Here is a 26,927-nt window from a genome sequence, read left to right on the forward strand (position 1 = left end):
GGACAGAGAATACTTTTTACTATCATTGCGTAATACTAGAAAAAAAAAATATTCGTTTCTTTTGCAAACGCCATCAAAGAACCATCCAAAAGATGCTACGTAAAAGCATCTCCAACCGTGATAACTATTTGCATAACTAAAAGTAGCTAAAACTGGAATATAACTAGTTACTTATTGAGTTATGCTCCAGCAGAATACTTAAATCTCAAGTTAAATTTAAGTTTTAGTTAAATTCTCTCTCCTCTCTAACTAAATATAGCTAGGTTCTTTAGCTAAACAAAAGCTAAATTTAACTTTAGCTAAAAAACCTAGCTAAAATTTCAAAATAAAGACCAACAAGACCTTGAATTTCATTTTCAAAATTACAGATACCTGTAAGAAGATCCTAATAGACAAGCATGGTTGTAGAGCTTAATTTGCTTCTTAGTGTCTATGAAGAATTGGTGTCAGCAAGAGAGAGTGTTTAGGGCTCAGAGGCTGCGAGTATTCATATGGTTCAAACAACATTGAGTTTCTTTCGAAAAAAATTAAGTTTACAACTAGATTAATGCTCAACACATTAGAAAATATTACTACTAATCCAACACGGCGGACACGCTATCATCATGAAGTACTCAACTCTCGAGTTTAGCCTTACCATGATGACTCTTTGATATTCAACTTTATATAGGATATTATGACATGCATGTTCATTATTGTTCTTGTGCAATTTACATTTAGGATCGAGCTAGGTGCATGAATCCTAACAATTTTCCATCTACCACATTAAATTTGGTTACCAATAATACATACACTCATTAGTCATTACGTATTTGTGGAAGTCCATAGATTAGGCTAATCATCAAAATAATGTGAATGAGCTGGAATTATATTAGGTAAAAAAAAAAAAAAAAGATGGAGTTAAATATTCCACTACACCCGCCTAACGTCCTTTTTTAGGTAGAGAGCATCTTCCTAACTTGAATCACAAGTAAATAAAAACATTTAAACCAGCCCGACCCGATTACCCGGATCCTACCTCACCTTTCTAACCCGACAAAAAAATCTTATCTAACCCCCAAAAAAAAAAAAAGAGCTTTCGGACAAACAACTACAGCGTCAACCAGAATCAAACGGCAGAAGAAAAATCATTCCTGGCCGTTGATCAGGCTTATTAGGACAGCGGTTATTACGCCAAAAGTCCAACCTCTCCTGATCCGACGGTCCGGAAACGCAGACACAGAGATAGAGAGAGAGAGAGAAGAAAGGGGGCCAGCGACAGAGAAAGAGAAGAAAGAAAAGAAAGAGAAGAGAAATGAGAAACAGGAGAGAGAGAGATTTGGATTTTTGATTTGTCCATCAAATTTCCCAGAACACCATCTCTGACGACTCACGCGTCTTTCTTCGTCTCCGCTTCTGATCCCCACGACGTCGTTTCGGGGACCTTTCGTGATCGTCAATTTGAAACCGAAGGCTTTGTGTGTTTTTTTCGCCGGGTGGTTCTTTCGTCTTCGCGCGCTTGAGATTGAGAGGGAAAAGAGGCTGAATTGGACGCCGGCGCATCGGAATTAGAGTTTTGAAGACTTGATTTGGGGGTTTCTATGGGTCTGGGCAGCGATGAAGAGGTGGTTGTTGAAGAAAGCGATGGTGTTGGTGGCGATGGTGGTGGTGGTGGTTGTGGAGGCAAGTCGTACGGTGGCTCTGTGTCCTGCTCGATTTGCCTTGAAGTCGTCGCTGATAATGGGGATAGATCTTGGGCCAAGCTGCAATGTGGGCATGAATTTCATCTAGGTGAGTCGGAATCGAATGTAATTGGGGTTGCAATTTTGGTTTTTAAGATTGCAATTTCAGAGATCCGGGTTCAATTATGGTTCTGACTTGTGAATTGTTTTGGATTTTGGATTTTCTGTTAATGTGCTCTTTTGGTTGATTAAGAAAGTTCGAAGGAAAAATGAAACTGAATATTGCCTCAGCTAACCATGATTAGAGTTTTGGTTTTATGGGGTTGTCATTTCATGGTGTGTTCTTATCTTATCTATGCATTATGTTCATATTTTCCATTTATTCTTCAGTATCAAGTTGTTTGCTTTTGTTAGCTAAATGATCATATCTTTCTGTTGGAAATCATGTAGTTCATTCCATACATTTCGATTTGTTAAAGTTTTTAAATTTAATGGATCAAGCCATCATTTATACCGAAAGATGGAAAATTTAATCAGTTGGGATCTACAGATTAGGACTGGCCATGTAAAAGGAAGTATCTTTATGCACGTTTGTAATGTAGAATGTGGAAGTTTAATCAGAAGTATAATGTATCATCTTCATTTCATTTTTTAACAAAATCTATCTTCACATTTCCAGTTTTTATTCAAATGCACAATTCTATTGATTTTAAACATCTCCTACATCAATTTCATTTGGTTTGGCCATAGGCTTGAAATCCTTTTGGTGATGTAGTTGAACCTTTCATCTGGATTTGTAGAGTAGCAAGTTTGTTAAAACTTTTCTCCTTCTATTGATGATTGATGATTGATGGTTTTACTTGCACATTGTATTTGAGACAAACTTTTCCTATGGAAGTAAGCTAGTTATGACTTTTCATCTAAGCTGTTTATCAGGTTTCATGTTCCTTGATTATGTTGTTACAACCCTTTCAGATTGCATTGGTTCGGCGTTTAATATAAAGGGCGCAATGCAATGCCCTAATTGTCGGAAGATCGAGAAAGGTCAATGGCTTTATGCTAATGGCTGCCGTTCATTTCCGGATTTTAGCATGGATGACTGGAACCATGATGAAGATCTGTATGATCTAAGTTATTCCGAAATGGTAATTACTGTAGCTGTAGCTGTAGTTCCCCTTTTTAGATCTAACTTGTAGGACTAAGTGTATTTTTTGTATGCAGCTCTAATTATCTTTGTGAAATGCATGGATCTTGTTGTTAAAACCATTGTTTCATGCCTACGTACGTCCAAGGGTTTGAACTAATAGTGACAAACATAAAGGGTTGTATACTAAACATTTAGGGTCAATAGAGCATTCAAAGGAAGTTCTGCTATAGATGGGCGAGATAATTGATTCTTATTAAGGTACATGATCAGGATGAGTGCAGCTCCCTTATTGCCAAGGATTATCCTTCTACTTTTGTCTGATGTGAATGTGTTATATATTAGGTGAAATCTAGATAAAATCCTACATTCCAGTGAACCTAGTTAAATTGCTTCAGAGCTTTGTGGCTTCTTTTATCAAGCAGGTTATCACAACTTCCTCCCTTTCTAGTAGCAGTCTATCCCCTCAACTTAGACGTGGAGGTCATTTCTACATTGTGCCTGAGGCTAACAATGTTTTCTTGACCATAAAGATAATCACGTGGTTAGTACAAATGATCTGTGGCAAGCAAATCATCAAATTTGTTCAATAGGGACCCAGTAAGTTTACTATTATTGAAGAGAAAAGGAATGAAGAGAACCAAGTCCTCTAAATGTTTTGTCTGCTAGTATTAATAGTATTACCTTTTTGTTTTCCCTGCTATTAGAACCAATCAGAATCCATTATATTGAAGTAATAGTACCAAATAAAGTATGTATATATTTATATCATGTCTGTCCCTCTCATATGTATTACTCATCCTTGAAGTGGATTGATTGAGGTCCCTTTCTATCTTTTCCTTTTACTTTTACTAGCATTTTAATGATGACATCTGAGGGGTCTGTGAGTAATATAATGTTCAACTATAATCTTTCTGGGGGCTGGGATGCATTTTCTTCTTCCCGAATGCTCTAAGCACTTAGAAACCTTTGCTGCTACCAGGAGGTGACTGGAAGAAGCAAAGCCATTGACAGAAAATTGCGGTCAGATTGAAACAAATGATAGTAATATCGACAAGAGTAGTCCAACCAAATTTAAATATTGAACTGCATTGTGGTATCAATGCAGCATAAAATACCTAAAATTCTTGTCTGCAGACTAGTTTGTATTGTGTGGGTGTAGATACTTAGCCGCCTTTTGTTTACAGGTTAACTGAATTTTGTTCATCATCTAATATATTTATATTTTTGGGTATGTAAATGCCTTTTGCAGTCCTTTGGTGTTCACTGGTGTCCATTTGGTAGCTTAGCAAGACTTCCTTCATCATTTGAGTAAGTGATCTCGTGTTAAAATTTAATTCCACTCCAAGTTGTTTGAGGATAATTTCTATGTATTCATGGTTTTATTAAAAAAAAAAAAAATCATTTCTAGAGGTTAATTAGGAAATTAACTTGTTCTACTGTAATTCTAAATCTAATCAGTAACCATTTGGTCCTTCTAAAGTCAAAACAAGCTCTTTTTCACACTTTGAAGAACTTAGTTATCTAATGGGCATGTGCAAACACGGATTATTTTATGAGGTAACATAGTTATCTCTTTTTCTCCTTATCCACATAAGCTCTTGTTGTCTTTTACATTAGTAAGTTTGATTGGAAAGTTATTCATCTATTATTTTCTTTAAGAAATCCAAAGTAACCTTGCAGATTAAAGAGTTGGAGAAGTTGCATGATTTGACAATAGAGTTTTCTGATATCAGCTGGGTTTTGAATATAAAAATGTTGAATCATTGTTAACAGAATATCAGTGCCATTGGTCCTTGGTTTCCTGGGGAGCAATTAATAAATTGATTATTGCATTTCATGGGTGCAGTTCAATATTTCTAGAAAATAACAAGATAGCAATGAGCACCATCATCTGGTTCTACCACTGTCTGAAATTCCTTCAGAATTTTTTCTGATACACCTGAAAATATCAACTATTTCTCCCCAGCCTGGGGCTGCATTGAAAAGAAAAGAAAAAGAGTAAAAAGAAAAGAAACAATATGTTCACTTCTGTATATTCACCTTTAACTAGCTGTCTCAAAGAAGCAAACTGAGGACCAGGGACCTAGTTGAAAGTTAGACTAAGAATTGGCAGGCATGGTTATTGTGTCAGATAGTATAAAGTCTTTTCTTTTTGACAGTCGTATGTGTAAAACATGGTATCTCTTGTCTTTTTGCTGTATATCTGTTTGTCCTAAATGCATTTAAAGTTTCAACAAAACAAGAGTTTGTGATTTGTTGTTTTTAGAAATAGTTGTAGCAACTCTCTCCAGTTTAATATATTTTTTCTTCGTGCATGTTATATAATTATGATTAATAAAGAGTTTTATTTGTTATTCTTTTGTTAAACCTTTACACTTTGTTTTGTTTACTAGTTGACACTTCCAAAATATCTTTGTTGAAAATTATCGTTTTACCCTTTGCTTTATATGCTTTCAAACTAAAAGTTATGAGGGTTTTGGAAGGATGGGAAGCAGAGGTTGAGGGGCTAGGCTAATCCCAGTTTGGATAGGTTAACAGAATGCTCAGGCTCAGTCTTCACCTTTCGGAAGATTGGATGGGCCATATGACTGATATGCTAACCAGTAGCCTCACCTTTTTTAGGATATGTCTTAAAAGAGAAAACTAGTGTTTTAATTAAATTCTTATCGATTAACTAAGCTTACTACTAGTGAACAAAATTGTGTAAAATAAATGACATAAACTTTTGCATATACATAGTCAATCTTAAGGGAGGATAAGGTGAGAAAACTTTTGCAATCGTATATGGAGCAGCATAGCCTGTTTATGACTCTGGGTCAGGCTAGCTCACCGGGTTTTGCCAAAGGTTAAATCTATGAACTTTTTAAAGGTAAGAATTGGAATTGAAGTTTTAGAATAGTTGTTTGGAACTTGGCAGATTAATTTCCAAGTTTCAATAGAATTTTCATATCAACTCGATGATACATGTATACTTGCAGTTTTTCCTTTTAGTCTTTCTGGTCAATGCAATATTTTCTCCTCCTATGTGTTGAACCTTTTATTTTGGCTATCAACAGGGAAGGAGAGTTCTCACCAACTTCATGTAAGACTTTCTTGATTTTCCCTTGTGATATATTCTATTCAAGTTTTAGTGGTGGTTAACGCATAATGTAATATTTATGCGAGTGGATATTGTAATGCAGATCATGATTTACTTGGACAGCATGCCATCTTTGCTGAGCATACAGCTGTATCATCTGCTGCTCATCCTTGCCCATATATTGCTTACTTTGGACCAATCCACCCCTCATCCTCTAATTCAAGTGGAAGTGTTTCAGAAGCTTCCAACTTTAACCATCATTGGACTGGCACATCTGTACCTAGTGAACTACCAAGCTCCTATGCTTTTCCTGCCATGGATCTTCATTACCACAGTTGGGAGCACCATTCCCCTCCATTCTCTACAACCAGCAGTCATATTGGTGGGGTTGACCAAACTTCAATCCCATCTGTGACTCAAAGATCTGCTAGGCCGAGTTCGGAGATACCAAGATCAGGATCTTTCATGCATCCCTTTCTTGTTGGTCACAGGTATGCCCTTGATAAAATTTGAAAGTGGTTTCAGACTAGTTCTGACCTTCATCTTGCTGTATCACACGTGCTCTTTTAATTGCTTATCATTTAATGCGTTATTAGAAAATACTAGAAGCATCTCTCGATGTACATGTATGCAGATTTCAAAGAGAATGAGGTATGTGAAAATAAGAGTTGGGCCTGATATGTGGTTTTTCTTTTTGTCAAACTTTTTTAATGAGATAATGGTGTAATTTTTTTTTTTGCAACCAAAAAATGATGATGGTATAATTTTCGTTTCCTAGATAACAATTGACTGACTTAGGTATATTCCTTAATTATATGTGGACTTTAGATCGGATTAAATACTATGTAAATGTTCGCGGTTATTGATCATCAAGCAGTTGATGCATGTCTTTCTGTCGTAAATCCTTCCTGCAGTTCTAGTGCTAGAGCCGGCAGCTCAGTCACATCTTCAATGATTCCTCCTTATCCAGGCAGCAATGCTCGGGCTCGCGACCGAGTCCAAGCTCTTCAGGCATACTACCAACAGCAACAACCTAGCAATTCACCAACCATGCGCACACCCATGATTTCAGGAGGCCGAAGATCAAGCAGTCAAAGAGGTTTGCCTCAAGTAGGGCCAGTGGCTTCATCATCAGATCAAAATGGTGGTTTCTATTTTTACCCTTCTGGTTCATCAGGCCGTAACTACCAAGAAGCTGAAAATCCTTTATCTACTCGTTTTCACGCGTGGGAAAGAGATCACCTGCCTTCATTCTCGATGAATCAGGTTGACCGTGATTCTGGTTGGGCTGCTCTTCACCAGGCTGGCAGTGGATCAGAGTCGGCAATCAGGGGAAACAGCATACGGCGGCATGCATCTGAGAGGACATCTTCACAAAATCGGTCATAGGCTTTTCTCCTTATCCTTGTCGGTGAAGTAAACTACCACTACTATAACTGAAATCCTAAATTATGTATGCTTGAGAAATGATATATAATGCTCGGTGTCTGTCATGACCTGACAGGCTCCAAGTTACTGTGGTGGCCCTGAAAATGTTGTCTATAGCCACTTGGTGGTGTGATGGACTTGAGTTTCCTCTAGTTTCTTCGCCTTGAGGATATGAAATAAGATGGTGTTAATGGCAAATGTAGGATTTGAGCGCATACTCCGCCATGTTATCAACGGTGATCCTGTCATGTTGATTTGACAAAAACCAACCATTCTTCAGGCTGAGTTATCAGTGGATCATTATTTGTGCCAAAAACATATTTGAACAATTGGTAAGGAAATGAAATCTTTACCAATATTTCCAACACAAGCAGTGCTTGGAACTTGTGCTGCACATAAGTGAAATTGGTATGACAATAATCCAGCTTTCAAATTTATATGGCCGATTATGCCATCGTAATTAATTATAAGTGAGCTTTGTAATCTTCTGTTCATGTATCCCTCTCCTGAAATGTCTAAGCCTGTAAGACTAGCAACATCTGATCTGCCGTCAAGAACCTTGAAAATTATGAGACATTTTTTTTTTTCACATTCCAATGGTTCATGTCATTTGATTTGGCGAATCTGAACATTCTGTGTGACACTGATGTATTGGTGCTTCATGATAACAGTATGATGCCATAGGCTCTTTTTTTAGAAGAAAATTCATTAATCCAAGAGATTACAATGATTGGGATGACTCCATAAAATCTCAACTACTCTAACTAGAGAAGAGGACTTACTCATACCCCTAATGTTAAGCCAGTGGTTATAGATACCATGAGCCGATAGGGGCTCAACTCTAACCACAATCGCCTTTTCTTCCGGGCTACAGACACTCAACTTATCCCAGGAGTCCGATACATCCTTATAGCCAACATCAAGAAGAGACTATCCCCTTCCAACTCTATATACCAAAACCGTCAGTATATGAGTAGGGGCATCTCCCCATTACATTGACAACAAGAAAACATCGACATTAAAACAACTAGTCCTTGGAGATGACACCATAACAATGGCACAACCAAGAAATCAAAACAATCAAACCCTCGCTCAATTGAGGAAGGGCTTATTAGACCTAACCGAAAACCAAAAAGTAAAAATCTAATAAAGAATAATAAAGTTTTTAGCTAAAATTACATGTTCTTATTTTCTGATTAAAGTTTTTCTACCCTTGAATAATGATTTTCAAACACTTCTCGAACTGACAGAATTTAAAAATCACCACGCTTTTTTTTTTTTCATGATTATTCAAAAGCAAAAAGTAAGAAAATTCATGAAAAAAAAAATCGTTCAAGATTGCAGTGTTCTGTCAGTTGGAACCAATTCACAAGATCCATTAATCGTTAGAAGTTTAAATGAATTCAATGCATGAGATTTGTGGAAAATGAGAGACAATGAGAAGAAAAAGAAGAGAAGATTATGGGAATGTTTGTTATCTTTATCCAACTTACTATAAAAAGCATAAAGTAAAAACTTCCCTCGCATGATTTACCAAGTAAAACTCTAAACTCTCTCCCTGGTCAGCATTTCAATATTGTGCATCTCTTTGCATCTCTCCCTCTCTATATCTTGAACTCTCATCGTTATAGTCCTCGTACAAGCTCTTCCACAAGGCATGACTTTTTGCATTACTTTTTTCAATATATTTTGAGCTCAAGATGTTTTTGTTTATGTATATATATTAAATATTTGGGAATATATCAGGTTATATCAAATTTTCATCTTTCTTTAGGATGATTTCGATCGTCGGTGAACTAATATTTGATTTTATTAGTAATCAATGACTTGATAACCTTGGATCCAGGTTTATTCATGTGAAAGAAGTGACCATTTATTACAATGGCAGACCTCCATAAAATTCCGTTTGAACTATTGGTGCAAATCCTATCCAGGCTGCCACCTAAATCTCTAATGCGATTCAAGTGCATCCATAAGTCATTCGATGCTCTGGTCAATAATCCCCAGTTCGCAGTGAAGCACCTCCACTATTACAATGAACGCTCCTCCTCTACTTGCATTCTTTTCAGGCGTACTGCCGAGCACAAGACCGAAAATGACAAGCAGCAAATTTACTTTTCATTCCTTCATCTTCGCTATGACAATGACGTTGATGATGGTGATGACCATAGCCTTCATTTCAGTTTGGAGGATATCCATTTTCCACTTTCTATGGGGTTAAAGGTTAGGGGGCCGTTTATTGAGCTCCCTGATATTAGCGGTACAGGTCTTCGTGATGAATCTGTTACTATTTTAGCTCATTGTGATGGAATTTTTTGTGTATCTCTTTACGGTGGCAACCTTGTTCTATACAATCCAGGAATCAACGAATTCAAGATCATTCCCGAGTCATGCCTTCGAGATGGTATCGGATTCTTTGTAGGATTTGGCTTTGATCCAAAATCTAAAGATTACTTACTTGTTAGGATTGTATCTTTCAAAGACCTATATGATGGCGAGTATGAAGAGCATCTCGTTATTCAACCTCCTAGGGCAGAAGTGTACACATTGCGTGCTAATTCTTGGAGAGAGGTCAATGCTGATAATTTACATACAGAAACCAGAAACATATTTGGCTTGGATTGTCAGACATGCTTCAAAGGTATTTTCTATTGGAAGGGATATGACGAACCGAGAGAATACATGTCATCTTATGACAGAGATGTGGAGGATCTAAAGTATCTGGTTATTTTATTTGATGCGTGTGACCGAGTATTTCATAGTGTAAAACTGCCGGAGTGTTTCTACCAGTTTCCACTTCATGAATTTATCCTTACCGTGTGGAATAATTCCGTTGTTCTTTATGGTTTTTATCGCGGTGGAGATCAACCTTTTGAAATTTGGGGGATGGACGACTTTGCTACTACTGGTATCAACTGTTCTTGGACAAAACACATTTCCATTGTGCTCACATTGAAGGCTGAGATCCGGGTTCCACTTATATTGGGACTTTGGAAGAGCGATGAGGTTCTTCTGCTTGCCAAAAATGGATGCCTAGTCTCCTACAATTTCGTTACCGATAAACTTAAACATCTACCCATTCATTATTTGTCTCATGGAAATTATAACCAAGTTGTCTGTAAACGTAGTATAGTTTCGGTTAATGGTGGAAATAAGTTTGAAAGCAAAGATGTAATTTCTAACCGCGTCTCTTGTCCTTGAAAGAAGCTTTTCTTGTCCTTGAAAGACAGAAAGATGAATCAGAGTACGCTGCAATAACTATTTTTTGAGACGTCTTTGAACCTTGTAACATAAATCACTAGACAACATAATAAACGTCAAGAAATTACGATGAAGCCCATCATAGTAAGACCTAAAGCCAGAAGATTATCAGACAGTTCCCGTTGTTTGAGAATTCCAGATCACATTCAGTCGGACAAGAACATTGGCGGGGTGTTACCAACATCAGCACCACCAATACAGCAAGAAATTAATATAATCATCTATAGTTAAATAAGGAGGAACTCACAGTACTTCTTGTTCGGTCATTGTTTCCTATTGTTTTAGAATATTGAAAGCAAAGAGAGAATTGGGAGAATAGTTGTTTTCATTGATAATATGAGCCCCTATATATAGGGAGTACAAGTACATAATCTTTGAGTACAAGGAATCGTATTCTAATTAGAAGTAGGAATCTAGAACATTCTCTCCTATTACAACTATAGAAAATAATCCTAGTTTGTCAAGGCACACTAAAGTCAAATATCCTTCAATACTTCCCCTTGTGCTGCTCAAACTTGATGTACACCATGGCGCTTCTAACGTTGCCTCGTTAAAAACCTTGCTCGAGTAATAAAAACCATGTGGGACAAAAACAACATCGAGGAGGAGAAAAAGAGTACAACACGCCCTTCACTCTTTGAGATCAAACATATAGACATCCCCCTGATGTCAAGATCTCCCCCTGATTGCTACAATCGTGGGAGTTTGGATAATTTCCTCATTCTAATACTTTTCACATGTTTCTCGAAAGTGGATTTAGGTAACGACCTAGTAAATAAGTCAGCTACACTATCCTCTGATCGGATTTGATTCACTTCAATTTTTAGAAGTGTTTGTTGTTGCTGATTGTAAAAGAATTTAGGCGATATATGCTTGGTGTTGTCGCCCTTGATGAAACCTTGCTTCATTTGTTCAATGCAAGCTGCATTATCCTCATAAATGCACGTAGGTTCATCTGTGGTAGACTTCAAACCACAACTTCTTCGATTGTGTGCAACTATGGACCTTAGCCATATGCACTCACACACTACTTCATGTAGAGAGCTATAATCTCTGCATGATTTGAAGAAGTAGCGATAAAGGTTTGATTTGAAGACCTCCAAGATATCGCAGTATTTTCCATGGTAAATACATAACCAGTTTGAGAGCGACCTTTGTGAGGGTCAGAGAGGTACCATGCATCAGCAAAACCCATCAAAACATCACCATCGTTTTGACGGAGGGGAGGAGGACGCCGGCCACCCTTGGTGGCGACGATGGTGTGGACGGTGGCCTTCGGGCCAATGGAGTCTGAATCCATTCATTCGTCCTTTCTTTTCTCTTTGTAGGGATAGAACAAGCCCACATCTATCGTACATTTTAAGTATCAAAGATGGTCTTTACACCAATCCAATGGTGTTGCGTTGGCGTAGAGTTACATCTAGCCAACAAGTTCACAACAAATGAGGTGTCCGGTCTTGTATTGTGTTAAGTACAATAATGCGCCTATTGCACTTAGGTATGACACTTATGCCACTAACACGTCTTCATCATCATCCCTGGGACGAAACGGATATCTCTTAAAGACTACACGTCTTCATCATCATCATCAAGACTACGGACTACCATGGGAGTACTTCTTATCAAAATGCCTAAGCATCTATTGACATGGTATTCAAGTTCTAAACTGAGAAAAAAACCGTGTTCTCCCAAGGTCCTTCATCTTAAACTCGGATTTCAGGTGTTCAGCGGTTTCCCTTAACTCATCAAGGGTTCTAATTATGTTCATCAACATAAACCATGACAATTGCAAATCCGGAACTTGTCATGGAAAAGCGCGGGTATAGTTCATCATATCCCTTCTCAATCAAGTGGTCACTTAGTGTGCGTTGCAACCTCATTGCAAACGCACTCCGTGGTCTAAAACCACATGATTTGGATAAATGAAGTCTATCAAGGACATTCATGTATATTTTCGTATCTAGATCACCATAAAGAAACGTAATTGTAATAACCTCGTTGGAGGAATAATACGAACCTCGTTGGGAGAATAATACGAACCTCGTTGGAGGAATAATACGAACATTTCACCTATTCCTTTAGCTTTTCACTCTTCCTTTTGGCTGTCTCGGTCTCTCTCTTTCGTCCCAAGCATAATTGCTTCTCTTTTCTTTTTCTCTGTCACTCTCTCTCATTCTCTCTCTCTCGTCCGAAAACACAGAAAGAAACAGAGCAACGCTCTCCGTTCTCTCCCTTCCTCCACCGGCCATCAATCGACGCCGGACAACCTCCAGTGGCTTCGTCTCAGCTTTGCAAAGCTACCTGCGGCGATCTTGGGTCACGGCACAGCCGGAAAAGACGGCGAAGAGACCGGGTTCGTCCAGCCCCGATTTGGTTCCAAGCTTGGTAGCTCGAGTTACCGATCACGAAACCTTCTCAAACTCCATCCACAGGTTCGCTTCAACCATCTGAAACTCTCAGAAGCACCCTTGCACGGCGGCGCTATCTCTGGAGGCGGCTAGAGCTCAACCCCGATCGGATCGAAACGGAGCAAAAGATCCAAATATCTTGAGCTACAGAACGTCGTTTTGAGTGTTTCTTGGACTAGTGAACTCAGAGTGAGGATCTGAACAACTTTCCAGAAGGGATCGAGGCCTGAGGTTGCAGTTTTTACGTCGAACTAGGAGCTCGCCGGATTCTGGAATTTATCCGACCACCGAAGCTTTTAATCGGTATATCTCGAGCTACAGACCATACTTCTTTGTGATTATTGAACCACTGTGTTCGCCTTAAAGTTCTGAACAACTCTATAGAAGGAATCGAAGCCTGAAATTGAATTTTTGACGTCGAAATCGAGCCTTGCCGGATTCTGCAAATTTTCGCCGGATTCTGGAAATTTTCCGGCCACCTCGACTGTTTTAGGTAATTTCAACCACTTCCGGTCATTTTCAGCTTACATGGTAGTTATGAAAGTTGTTAAGCATGATGAGAGGAAGAAGAGCAGCCCGGCCCCGACACCATTGGTGGTGGTCTGCGGCGGCTCTGCCACTAACTCCGGCGGCCCTTTCCGGCCACCTCCGGGGATCAAAAATATGGTTTCTGTACATTTTCAGATTCTATATTTCAATACGATCATTTTGATATATTATACGCAATTTTTGGGATATCGTATGATGAAGTTTTGAATTTTTAAGTTTCGATCGATTTCGATCGTTAGATTTGTGATATGTGAAGTTAGGACCGTCAGATGGACTTGTAGTTTTGATATGATGATCTTATGACTGTCCCAGTGGCTTTGTGTGGTCATGGGCGAAGATCCGACCGTTGGATCTTCGTATAAATGCAAAACAGTGATTAGGGAGGCGATTCGTGAGAATCCGTCCGTCGGATTTTCGTATAAATTTGTGAAGATGTTAGTAAGAACGATTCAGGAAGATTCGACCGTTGGATCTTCGTGATGATTTTTGGAGGATGATCCTAAAGGCGATCCGTGAGGATCCGACCGTTGGATCATCGTTTAATTTCAATCCGACCGTTGGATTATCGTTTTTGTATGTTTTTGAGTTATTGGCTAAGTGAAGGTCATGTTTGATTAGGTGATTGACGGTCTTCCTTGGGTGAGCGGTTTCGGTGTGTTTTGTGTTAAATTGAAGACGCAGCGGGAATATCGAGGTGAGTAAACCTCACGTGGTTCATATTACGAACCGAGTACTTTTAATTAATTTATTTTGTTGTCATTGTGTGAAAATATTTATGGAATAAATATTTGTTTTAAATTATGTGGACTTGATCAACTACGGTCCATAGGTAAGTAAAATGATTTCTATTATACAAAATGAATTTCATGATTTTCTTGTGTGAACTATAGTTGGTATTAGTGGTCATTCCTGAGTGGGTGATTACGTATATATATATTTACGTGATTATATATGGAATGGTGTGACATGGAGATGTGTGATTTTATAATGATTTAATTGATGTGAAATCGAAAACGTGATTTACCATATTCATTTATGATGATAGTGATTGGTGGAATTATATTGAAAATTCATGGATGACGTGGTATTGAGTGGTGATATGATTGAGTATGGATTGGTGATTTTTGGAGTTGTATTTTGAGTACATATATACACAATAATAGTACGTATCATGATATTATTGATCCTATTGTGTGAAAGAATATTATTGTACTCGATTTTGGTTTTAGGGTCAACATAGTGACCAGTATGGGGGAATCAGATGCTCTAATACTAGGTGGATGATGGGCTATGATTGGTTGAGTTTAGGGTCAACATAGTGACCAGTATGAGGGAATCGGATGCTCTAATACTAGGTGGATGATGGGCTACGATCGGTTGAGTGTAAGAGATGCCATAACCCTTATCGGGTGATGGGCTAAGTTGAGTATGTGTATCGGATGTTCTAACCTATGTTGATGAACTACGATATTGACAATCATGTCGGATGCCATAACCTAGGCCAGGTGATGGGCTACGATTCAGTTAGAGCTCTAGTCTGTCAGTCACCGTATTTGTATAAATACGCTTTCGGGGTTTTGAGAAGAAAGATGTGAGTTTAGATCCCGTATTAATCTTTGGTGATTTAGAGTTGGTGATTTTAGTGACTGATTTTGGGGATTGTGGATTGCTTCGTGGATGTTGTGATTGTTGGTTGTTTTGTTTGAGTTAAAAGAAATATGATTTAATAAATCAACAGTTCATTCTTGTTTACTCATACGAGCTGTCAAAAGCTTACCGGGTTTGGTGTTGTTGCAATCCCGGTACACTATTCAAATTGTGTAGCGGGTAATCCTGCAGGTCAGGAGAATCAGGGCGGTGATCGTACGGGTTAGAGTATTTGTCATAGATTTACAGCAATTGTAATAGTGAGGTGAGTTAAGCTCATTTGAGCCTTACAATTTGATTTGGTGAGAGTGTGTTGTAATAAATAAATTGAGGATTTGGTTTATTGTAATACTGAGAGGTGTGAAGTGTGGTTGTCTTAAGAAAAAAATTCAGGACGTTTATTTGTAATTTATATTATTCATGTTTCGGACTTTGAATTGATTATTCAAAATTCGGGGCGTGACAATAATGACCACATTTGTAATTAAGCTGCATGTTCAGTTATTCGGAAACTACCAAACTGAAAAAGGTAGTGGATTGCAATGACATCCATTACTGGAGGATATGTCTCCTCATAGTTGATTTTAGGGCGTTGAGAGAAGCCTTGCGCCATGAAGCGAGTCTATAATCTATTTTTTCTCATCACGCTTTCTAACAAAGACCTATTTATGTCAATATGTATTATGTTAGGAGGTGTTGGCATCTCCGGCCTGAAATCCTTCCTATTCGTTAGTGACTCCAATTCAATCCGGATCGCATATTTCCATTTAGGCCAATTTTCTTTACGTTGGCATTCTTCAAATGAGCAAGGTCGATGTCATTTGTCTCAATAATCCCACGTCCTCATGTACACTAGTGTAGTTTGTAGAGATCTTTATATTCTCAGGAATTGGTTTTAACATTGAGGCGTCCCCCAACGATGTCTCTTGGATATAACCATAATCCAGAATATTCTCATGAGACGGATTTTGAGTATCAATGATCAATGGATCAAGTTGTGCCAAACTCACTCTCTTCCTAGGGCGAGAATTCATCGAACCTATGGGTCTTCTATGCTCTCTAGCGAAAACCCCGGCCTGTGAAGCCATTATGCCACCTTGTGGCGTCACCATGCCACCATCCATGGCGGCGGCGCCGTGCCCAGCTCCTCTAGGTGGCACCATGTCCTCTTGAGGGGACATCAATCCTTGCAGGCATGTTTGCAGCAAGTATATGTGATCTCGTCAATTTTAGGAGATCAACATGAGACATAGTGAGGACATACCACAACAATTCCTGTCGTTCTTGTTGAAGATTGATGTTCTAATCTCCCCGTAACGAAGGGAAGACTGTCTCATCAAAGTGACAATCCGCAAATCTAGTGGTAAAGAGATCGCCTGTCAAGGGTTCTACATAGCAAACTTATAGTTGGAGATTTATATCCAACACAGATATATATGTATTCGTTGCTAATGACTCATTTTGATGCGTTGTGGCGGCTCGATTGGCACATAAACAACGCATTCAAAAATGTTTAAGTACGAAATATCAAACTCGCACCCTGTCACTAGCTGTAACGCAAAGAAAGATGAGTGGCGGTGGGTCATAGATGAATTAGCATAGCTGCATACGATATTGCATAACCCCAAGCGAAAATATTGGTGCGCACTACCAATATCCAGGCTACCATCGTAGTCGTTTAATGGTGGCTTTCTACGAGACCATTTGGGTGTGTACATGGGGATAGGATGCCCAACATTAGTCCCCAATAATATGCAATAGTCATCGAAAGTCTTCGATGGAAACTCTCTAGCATTATCAAATCGAATTGACCGAATGGGATGATCCGAGTAGTGAGCCCGTAGCCATATGATCTGGGCCATGAGTTTATCATAAGCAGCATTATGAGTGGACGATAGTGCGACACGTGACCAGCGTGTCTGCACGTCAACCAACACCGTAAAATATCTAAACGGTCCGCAAGTTGGTTGAATCAGTCCCCAGAATCCCCTTAGATTCTATGAGAACACATGTATCCTTTGTATAGGATGGTCTTGATCCTAATTTAGCTAAAGAGCAGGCTTTAGAGAACGAAAGATAGGCCTTAGAATCAACCAATGAGGATTTTGGTTGGGCCATAAAGTCACAATTGACTTGAGAAGTGGAGAGGAGAGTCAAAACTCCTCCTTTGGTGTCAAAGCCAAGGAATTGCCACAGGGGGGTAGGTGGTGGCGGTGTTAGTCGGCCAATAGTGGACGGCGGCGGCGGTCTGTGGCTCTCATTGAATCAACTTTTGATTCTTGCTTCTTTTCATTCTGAAGAAAGGATGTCCGTGTGAAGTCTTTAGTATATGGATCATCGTGTCACGACCTGGGTGTCCCAAATGGTCATGCCAAAGCCTGTATGTGTCGGAATCCCAAAAGGTCATCTCTTATGACGTCCTTGGACTCAATTACTCGAATAGTGGTTATAGATAACCCACTAGAGCGACAAATAAGCTTCTCTAATACTCGTTTTCATCTGCAGTTATTAAAGGTAATGCAAAGGAACTCATGTCTATTCTCACTATCTATTTCCACATGAAAACTGTTGGCTCTAATATCTTTTAAATAATAAAATTTGAACTAACATATGTCCAAGACATGAAATAAAAGAATCGACACTTTATTAATAATAGTCAACGATTACATCAAACTTTATGACCAAAACCTAATCCAAAATAACTATAATCAAATGTAGACAAATAATAGTTACTCAATCCTTTCAGTAACTCTAATTTGATAGTGACCAGATAAGGTAAGGCGAGATTTTGGTGGAGTAATGCTCACTTGTAAAACCGTTTTCTCATATCACAATTAATTGGATGAGCCTAGTTGAGAAAGAGTTAGAACTATTGTCATTTATTGATAATGTCTTAGGCAAAATGCCATTACATAAATTCTTGGAAAATAAAGACTATTAATCAAGATCTGCGGCATCAACATTGTTTCCATCGCCATATTTGAAGTCTGCAATAGTGAGATTGACGTCATTGTCATCTCCATCTTCTCTTTCAGCTGCGAGATAAGCCTCATGCTCTCTCATATTTTTATATACCTTGTATTGTGCAGCTTGTTTTTCACTCGCATTACATCATTTAAACCAATGCTCTGAAGATCCACATCTATAACATACCTCACCCATTAATTGAGATGCACTTTGTGCATTTTGATGTCCCCTAGGGACGTTGGTGGCGGCACCACCACGACCGGCTGCGCCGCCTTTGTCTCTCCCACGTTGGCCAACGTTGCCACGTGTCCGCGCATCAATCTGGCGATTTTCCTTTATGAACAATCTGAGATCAATTATGAGCCTTGGTTTGATGAGGGCGAAGCAGCTTTAGATTAGAATCATTTTTTGTGCTCTCCCAAAGCCTCAACACAAAAAATTCAAGGCAAAACAATGTCAAATGAGTTCAAGATACCCTACATGCAATCGGACACCTACGGTGCGTCTCAACCTTTAGTTGTTCGAAATTTGGTTAATCTTCAACCATTTGCATGGTTTGGTAATGTTTTTTACATTTTTATTCTTTATAAGGGTTTTGGTCTCATGTCTCCTCCCTTTTGATGTTGATCTCTCTTTCATTTAATACATTTTTCTTTTACCAAAAAAATGAGTAAGAAGTCAGTAAATATAGTCACTTCTTAGGATTTTTATCTTCCCATTCAGTGTCAACCACTTGGTTAATTTCCTTACATTGAGAGATATATAGTGTACAAATTACCCAATTCCATGTGTAGCTATTTAAATCTCTCTTTTGAATTCTGCATCTTTCAACAATTTCAAAGTTGGTGTATACTAAAGAGAAAAGAAGTCAAGCTTAGGTCAAACGATCCAGCCCCACAACTCGTATAACGAGTAAATCAAGGCTAGTAGAACCGACATGAATTCGACTAACTAATGTCTGAGTTTTCAGCTTATCTCATGATCATCCTACCAACCAAAAAATGAAAAGTTTTGAAGGGAAATATTTTGGTGGATAGTATACTTCAAAAAATGGGATTTCTATCTTTGTTCGAAGTATTCTTTTTGTAACAATGCATTGGAAACAGTTGATCATTTATATTAACCTTTCCCAGCTAGCTGTGCGCGTCATGTGGAGGTGGGTGACTGATTTGTTTTGTTTTCAGCTGCCCATCTCTGATACTCCTTACGTCCTGCTATTAAGGGAAACGCATAACCATTTTTCGAAATCATCAAAGATTTTGTGGAGGTTGGTTGTGTGTAATTTATTGTGGTGTATCTGGAAGATGAGCAATCGTTTAAGGTATGATTTAATTTCCTGTCATGTCTAGTTCAAATAATTGTACTTCCTTAATTTAAAAAAAATCAGCTGGTGCTTATTTCTCACATTGCACTTCTTCATTACATGGTCCTACCTTTACTATATTGGGTATATCTTCGCTGGGAGCCTCAGCAGTTGCTTTCAATCTAGTCAATTGGGACCATCCTTCTGACTATTGGCCACGTTTGGCAACCAAGATAGGAATGGATTAGGATATATAAACAGATTAGATTGGAGAAGAAATCCTTAACCTTATACTTTGTTTGTTAGACTAGATTTTGAATTGGATTGGAACTGGAACTCTATTCATTTTAGAAGAAGAAAAAAAAAAACAGAGACGAAGGAAAGGAGATTGCATCTATTCGTTAATGAAGCATGAGCTTAAGCTTCGCATCGGCAACCGGAGATGGCCGGAGAAGAAGAACACAACTATAATCAGCTATAATGGCGGTCGGAGATGGCCGAAAATTGCCCAGAGATTGCCGATTGTTAGCCGAAGAGTTCTCGCTGGAAACAAAAATTGTAGAGATCGAATTCACAATCGACCAATCATTCTGAGGTTCCCTATGAGGACGTGATGATGTTTTAGGAACCAATAGTTGAGATGCAAGAGGAGGAAGACGTCGCCGGACTTGGCCGCAGATGTCTGGGTTCTGCCGGATATGGCCGGAATTAACTGGAATTGGTCGACGAAGATGTGATGAAGATGAAGGCTAATAGTTGTTGTTGGCGTGTATATGTTTCGCGAGAAGGTCGGTGTCTGTCAAATTTTATATCCACTTCTTATCCCACATATTCAACAAGATTAGATATCCTACTCTGATAGGAATTGAAATTTCCAATCTATAGAAATCCAGATTGCCAAACAGGTGAAACAGCTAGACAGGAAATTGTTAATCCTTATCAGGCTGCTTAACCGGGCAAACAAACACGGCCATTGGGTATAGCAACGAGACAATCACTTTCAACTTCTACCTTTGTTGCTCTCAATTGTTGAAGCATCTGCAAGCCATGTTTAATTGCCAATAACTCAATGTGAAGGGGTGACGTAAATAACTGCAACCTGCATGAAAAGGCAGCCAAAAAACTGCCATGTTCGTCACGCAATACTCCACCAACACCTCCATGACAAATACCAATAAGAAAAGCTCCATCCGTATTCATTTTGACGAAGCCAGAAGATGGTGGACTCCAGAACCAAACCCTAGAACTCATCTGACTCGCTAAAATAGGCTTCCCAGCAGCACAAACTTGGTTAAACTCCTCCAACCAACTTATGGCTTGAGCCACCAGGGCTATGCTTTCCATTCCACAGTTGTTCATTGCGATTTGCCACAAACTCCACATGAGCACCAACATCTGATCAAAAGTAGAGGAAGATAATGTGCTAGCCTTGTCCAATAACCAGTCCTAAACATTCAGAGAATTAGAAATATCGAAGTTAAAGAAGAAAGGATGAGCACTCCAAATTGATTGAGCTAGAGAACATTGACATAGAACATGTCCCATGTCCCAAGTATTATTTTTCTTTTTATTAATAAATAATATAGAGAAATGGAGTGGGCTCCTAGATGTAGTAGCCCCCAATTCTTTGAGATTGTGAGTGGCACTAAACGCCTCAAATAGGCTACTGTAGAGGAGCTAATATCGCATAATCCTCTATTTATTTAAAAAAAAAACCAACCATACTCGTGCCAGGAGGACTAGCGCTTTTAAAATTAGTGAAATTTGAACTGGAGTGACAACAATTATGAATGAGCAACATCATATTTAATAGAATTCAAAATTCTATAATTTCTGTCAAACCCCGAATTGTTTCTTTTGGCCTAAGCCAATTTATGTAAATTTTTTAGCCGCAAGGAAAAAAAAAAAGCAGGTAGTTTATGGATTATAGTGCTCCACATATGGAATAAAAGGTCTATATTTGGAATGTGGATTATGGTCATCAACAAATGATTACAGAAGGTTTGAACTTAGTCTCACATACCATGAAAAGCGTTTAGAACCTAGACCAAAATAGTATGCATAGACGGTCACCCCTCGTCGGCCACCGAAAGTCATCCAAGGAGAGTCGTTCATGGTACCTTTGCATCTTCATTGATGGCTTTTCCTGTCTGAGTGTGTGTGTGTGTGTATTTTTCTTTTCCAAATTAACGAAATTTCTTTTGGTATTAGAGTGAATGCAGTTTGCTTTCTTGTTATGCTGCGATTACGTGATGATCAAATATTGTACATTTTCGAATAGTAGAAGAAGACGGTAGAAGTGGATCGTAGATTCATAGCAGAAATGACAGAGTTTTGCAAAATGCAAGAAGAAGCATTGGTGGCGCAAATTCTATCAAGGTTGCCTCCCAGATCTCTAATGCGATTCAAATGCATCCGTAAGTCATGGCATGCACTCATCAATAGCCCTTGGTTTGCATCCCGGCCAACACCTCCAAGTGTACAACAAACTCTCCTCCTCTACTCGAATCCTATTGAAGCGTTGCGCATTAGAACCGAAGCTAACAAGGAGGAAATTGTGTTCTCATTTCTTAATCTTCCTAATAATGCCGGTGACCACGAAAACAATAATCTTCCTTGTGTTGTTGAGGACCTCGTTTTCCCACCTTCTTTGGGTTTACAAACTAGGGGCCAATATATTGAGCTCCTTGGTGGTGATAGCACTGTACATAACTACATATTGTAGGTCATTGTGATGGGATAATTTGTCTGAATCTTTATACCGGCAACCTTGTGTTATACAATCCAGCAAACAAGGAATTGAAAATTCTTCCGAAACCATGCCTTCCGGTTGAAGATAAAGATACATTTATAACTGTTCTGGGATTTGGCTATGATTCCAAATCTAATGATTACATACTTGTTAATATTGCTGTTTATGGTGAGGAACTCTTAGGAGACTACGAGAATACCATTCTTCATATTCCCAAGGCAGAAATGTACACACTAGGTACTGATTCTTGGAAAGAGATCCAGACTGATTATCTAGAAACCGGAAGCGCAATCTTTTGGCCTACTGATTTCGAGATGTACTTTCGGGGGAACTTTTATTGATTGGGATACGAGGGAAAGAAGGAATTCGGCTCTCAAATTGGTGAATATAATGGGAAATTCGAGCGTGTGATCATTTTGTTTGATACGAGTGTTGAGGCTCTTCGTACTATGTTGCTTCCGGATAGCTTCTACGAGCCAGGGCACCAATCATATGGTTACACCGCGAACGCGCACCTTCCAATATGGCATGACACCATTGCTGTTTTTGGTTTTCATCTTTACCTCGAGTCATTTCACTTATGGGTAATGGATGACTCTGGTGGTGGTAAGGGATCTTGGTCAAAGCAATTCAATTCACCTGCGAATCCATAGCGAATATCAACAATGAGCTCGCACTTTGGGGAATCCATGAAGTTCTTGCAGCTGCCAAAGATGGACATATATGCTCCTATAATCCTAGTACCAAAAGGCTTACGTATCTTCACATTCATGGCTTGTATCAAAGAGATCTTCAAGTAGTTGTTTGTGTGAGTAGTTTAATCTCAGTCAAGGGAGGGAACAAGACTCAGAGAACAGATAAATAATTTCTCATTTCCAGTCTTGATGGTGATCCCGGACATGAGTTAGATTGCAAACTACCAAAGGATGTGTTGAAAGTTGAAACCAAATTGCTGGCCTTGCAAAGGAGGGGCTCTACTGCCTATCATTGCATCTTTTGTTTTGGTCATCTTCCATAGTTGCATTTTTATTGCTAATTTGGATATTTGTGATGTCAAAGTAAAGCACAATTCTATTCATGATACTTTGTGAAAGTAAAGTACGATTCTATTCATGATACTTGTGATGTGAAAACAGTTTTGACAGTATGCATGTGCCTACCATTTTGCAAAACATTCGACCTTGTTTCGAGCTTGTACATGCAAGTTCGGTAATGGAATAACATCATCTAGACATGATCACATAATTACAGTAATGAAACAACAGAATGTAATACCGATATAATCAGTACTCAGCAACATAAACGACCCAAACCAGGAAGTATCAATTACAGCAGAGATATGAATTATTCTGTATAAAAAATTGACAGCTTTCAAGTAATCAATAGCCTGACTGCCTCAATGTAAGCAAAATGGTTATCAAAGTTACACCATACTAACTAAGCCAGTACAACCAAGGAAAACATTGGTTGTAGATAACATTCCCCAGTTCAGAAAAGTAGCAAAACCTCCACCATGGCATGTTACATGGAACATTTACTTAATCCTTGCTTTGGAAGTTCTCAATGTGCATGTACTTGGCGTATTTGTCAGCCTTTTTACCAGTTTTATGGTCATAGTATTCAACAACAGCACTACCAAATAATGCAGCCAGCGTGATAGCCTGTGCATTCAACCTGAAATTACATTGGGTGTTGAGCCATCAGAAAGAAAGCACAAGCAGTTAAAATGAAAGCAAGCACAGAAAGCTGATATATAGATTTAGCAGGGGCTATGCACAAGTTACACTCAATTCTTTGCACTCAATACTCCTACTCTCTAGAGGCAAGGCACTTCAAGCGTAATGCTTTCCAAAGATAGTAGATTAAGACCTTCATCCCTCAGCTTCCATCTTCCTAATGATGAACTATAACATATTATTGCGGCAACAGATTCCTGAAGTAATCCTTTTAGCTTCAGGCTAAAGGATTAAAGAGACTACAGATCCCGCTAAGCAATTTCCATTGAAAGAACATTGATGCCAACTTGATAGCAAATGAAAGAGGTATAATATGACCACATCAAAAATGAAGGTCATATTGCATATCGAATTAGCACACTGAGTGGTTGTTGCCAGGAAGCATGCATCATATCCAAGGGCGATTTCTCGTAATAACATACTTTATAGATGGCATCGGTCAGAACTAAAGACTGCCGACTAGTGAAGTAGTTAAAAACGATAAGGTAATTCCAAATTTAAAACATGTGCATACACATTACAAGGATGCTAGCATAACCACAGGAGAAACTGTTCTTTCTCAAATTCAGGCACATTATACCCATGAACCAGAATTTATTCTTATATAAACAACTACAAAGCTCCAAAACTTTTTCAATTCCAATGACAACCTTGTCCAAGGCAACATTTTTCATACCAGGGAAACCTAAGCAAAAGACTTCTAAGAGAAAAGTTGCACACTAGCAGGGAAAGAGAATACTAACAAGACACCCAGTTTGAGGCATGAGTAACCTCTGGTTCAAAGCTAAATTGTCCTACACTAAACCAACCTCTTGTTCAAAGCTAATATAGTATCATTGATTCAAAAGCTGAAAACCAATACTCTCATTAACCCAAAATGCTTTCCAATTCAAATGAGCAAGGTCCAATAATAGGCTCAATTTGATCCATAACATAGCAAAAAAAAACAAAAGTTAGTGAAAAGATAGACCTGACTACTGTGGGCTAATAATTCACTACAGCATGTTTTCATTTGCAAGCAACAAAGCTGCAAACCAATCTGTCTGGGAAACATCAAAAAGTCATAAACACATAGATTTACCTGGCATGAATCATCTTCACTTGAAATTTCTTGGGACTTGACCAGTTGTAAGCTACTGAACCGGCTATTCCAGTAAGTCACAGAGCCCCTTTTGCAGTTATGCAAGGAAAACAAATCATCAAAACCAGAACCATAACACCACCTTCTCATTATATATGAACAAAGGCACTTATAAACATAGTTTTCATAGCCAGATTAACTACCCTTCATTCAATATCAAACAACAAACACAAAAACAAAGAGACACATCAAGATGACACCTTTTTCCAAATGAAGATTCATCTGATAGAAACCGCAGATCATAAACCAAGAGTTCATGAAAATTCCAATCACAAACAATTAAACCCATGTATACCCTTTTCAACGATCATAAGAAACAATGATCTAAAGCCCTGAAATTTTATATCTTGCATTTTCTATAAACGAAAGAGAAGAACTTTAGAGGCTAAATCAAAGAAGAGAAGAAAAAACTAGGGGAATTACCAACAGCTCGGAGCTTATGTTCGACCACCCATTCCCTTAGGGATTCGATCTTGGTCTTAGGTTCCGACATTTGCAGAGACAATTTTTCAGGAAGAGGAAGACAAATTTGAGAGAGAGTAAATGGAGGCTGGAAGCTCTGTTTGGGAATTTTATATATAATTAGACGCAGAGGAAAGGAAAACCGAACTTGTAAACCTGCAAATCGGTGGGCGGTACTCCATATTGCAACGTGTATGAGACTTTTATATATACATTCTTTCGATCTGTCACGACGGCTGGTCGTATGTTTCGGGCTATTACAAGGTTGGTAAATTCATCTTTATTTTTTTTGTTTTGGTTACAAAATTCATCTTTATTTTAATTTGACCAACAAAACGACTTTTATTTTTATTTTTTCAAAAACAGTACATAATTTTTTTCCCTTATTTAATTTCCAAAACTATCACATTGTACATGGACTAATGAACCAGACTCATTTTTATATATAGAAAATTACATATAAGTAACAGACCAAAGATTGAAAAACAGAAAACTCACCTTGTATAAGATTTAAACAAATAAGGACATGGAGCTCACGTGCAAAACAAATAAAGTAGGCCTGCTTCTGAATTTTTATGAAAAATTACCAAAATGTTCAGTTTTTTCAAAAATTTACATTAATGCCATTGATGATCAGTTAACCCCAAACACATTATCGTCCCGAACACAGATTTCATCGCTGCTACTATAAAGTATAACCCAAAAAAATTTGGGATCTACGAAAGCATTGGCGATGTCATTGAGCAATGGACTACCCAGGTCTATTGCCCGGTCATTCTTCCGGTCAGTCATCTTCCTCAGCTTACTACTCTCTGAGACTCGGGTTTTGCCGTAAAGCTTTGGTACTAAACATCTTCAATGACGGAGATGTAGGCCTACAAAGATGGATGATTATGAGGCGGGTCTGAGACGGATGACGAGATGGGTTTGGGAAGGGAAAGAGGAGGCAGTGAGGTTGGGGGAGAGTTTGAGGCCGTCAGAGATAGAGTACAGGTTAACAAAGAGGAGGTCCATGGAGTCTGGTGGGTTACTGAGCTTTCATCGAGAGAGAGAGAGAGTGAAGATGATAAGGAAACTCACCATCCCTACTCTTGACTCATATTAATTATGCAGCCCAAATGTTAATTAAACGATAAGATCTTTCTTCAACCATTTACTTGGGAGCTGTGCTCTTTTTTTTATTTTTTTGGTTACGGGAGGGTCTAAAAAGACTTGGGAGCTATGCTCTGTCACAGCAGCTTTGAGGCATTATTATTGAGTCATTTCTCTTATCTTAAGTCTTAATAGTTCTCGAAACTAAATATCTTCAATGTTATCTTAGTACAAGATAATTATTATTGAGCCATTTCTATTAGCTTAACAGTTTGATGTTGCAAATACTTGGAA

The 26,927-nt window shown here is 38.5% G+C and overlaps 3 protein-coding genes and 1 pseudogene across 3 annotated transcripts; 3 read left to right on the forward strand and 1 right to left on the reverse strand.

The window, feature by feature from the left end:
- The first annotated feature begins 1,213 nt into the window (after positions 1-1,213).
- On the forward strand, positions 1,214-7,906 carry LOC133723892 (E3 ubiquitin-protein ligase RFI2). Its single transcript, XM_062150761.1, has 6 exons — positions 1,214-1,770; positions 2,637-2,806; positions 4,058-4,116; positions 5,865-5,890; positions 5,991-6,378; positions 6,802-7,906. The coding sequence occupies exons 1-6, from the start codon at positions 1,581-1,583 to the stop codon at positions 7,274-7,276; spliced, it is 1,308 nt and encodes a 435-aa protein (XP_062006745.1). The 5' UTR covers positions 1,214-1,580; the 3' UTR covers positions 7,277-7,906.
- A 1,290-nt stretch (positions 7,907-9,196) lies between these two features.
- Positions 9,197-10,516, forward strand: LOC133722704 (F-box/kelch-repeat protein At3g06240-like). The gene has a single exon (XM_062149577.1). It carries the CDS (start codon positions 9,197-9,199, stop codon positions 10,514-10,516), a length of 1,320 nt encoding a protein of 439 aa, XP_062005561.1.
- An 11,257-nt stretch (positions 10,517-21,773) lies between these two features.
- On the forward strand, positions 21,774-22,543 carry LOC133722705 (putative F-box protein At3g16210). Its single transcript, XM_062149578.1, has 2 exons — positions 21,774-22,041; positions 22,176-22,543. The coding sequence occupies exons 1-2, from the start codon at positions 21,774-21,776 to the stop codon at positions 22,541-22,543; spliced, it is 636 nt and encodes a 211-aa protein (XP_062005562.1).
- A 904-nt stretch (positions 22,544-23,447) lies between these two features.
- On the reverse strand, positions 23,448-25,729 carry LOC133722589 (uncharacterized; annotated as a pseudogene).
- Between the last annotated feature and the right edge of the window lie 1,198 nt (positions 25,730-26,927).

This window comes from Rosa rugosa, chromosome 7, assembly GCF_958449725.1.
Source record: "Rosa rugosa chromosome 7, drRosRugo1.1, whole genome shotgun sequence".
In the NCBI taxonomy this organism is placed as follows: Eukaryota; Viridiplantae; Streptophyta; class Magnoliopsida; order Rosales; family Rosaceae; genus Rosa; species Rosa rugosa.

Coding starts and splice junctions, on each gene's coding strand:
- LOC133723892 (XM_062150761.1), top strand. CDS start 1,581: ATGGGTCTGGGCAGCGATGAAGAGGTGGTTGTTGAAGAAAGCGATGGT. Junction 5,891..5,990: donor AGAGTTCTCACCAACTTCAT/GTAAGACTTTCT, acceptor ATTGTAATGCAG/ATCATGATTTACTTGGACAG. Junction 6,379..6,801: donor CCCTTTCTTGTTGGTCACAG/GTATGCCCTTGA, acceptor TCCTTCCTGCAG/TTCTAGTGCTAGAGCCGGCA.
- LOC133722705 (XM_062149578.1), top strand. CDS start 21,774: ATGACAGAGTTTTGCAAAATGCAAGAAGAAGCATTGGTGGCGCAAATT. Junction 22,042..22,175: donor TAATCTTCCTAATAATGCCG/GTGACCACGAAA, acceptor TACATATTGTAG/GTCATTGTGATGGGATAATT.
- LOC133722704 (XM_062149577.1), top strand. CDS start 9,197: ATGGCAGACCTCCATAAAATTCCGTTTGAACTATTGGTGCAAATCCTA.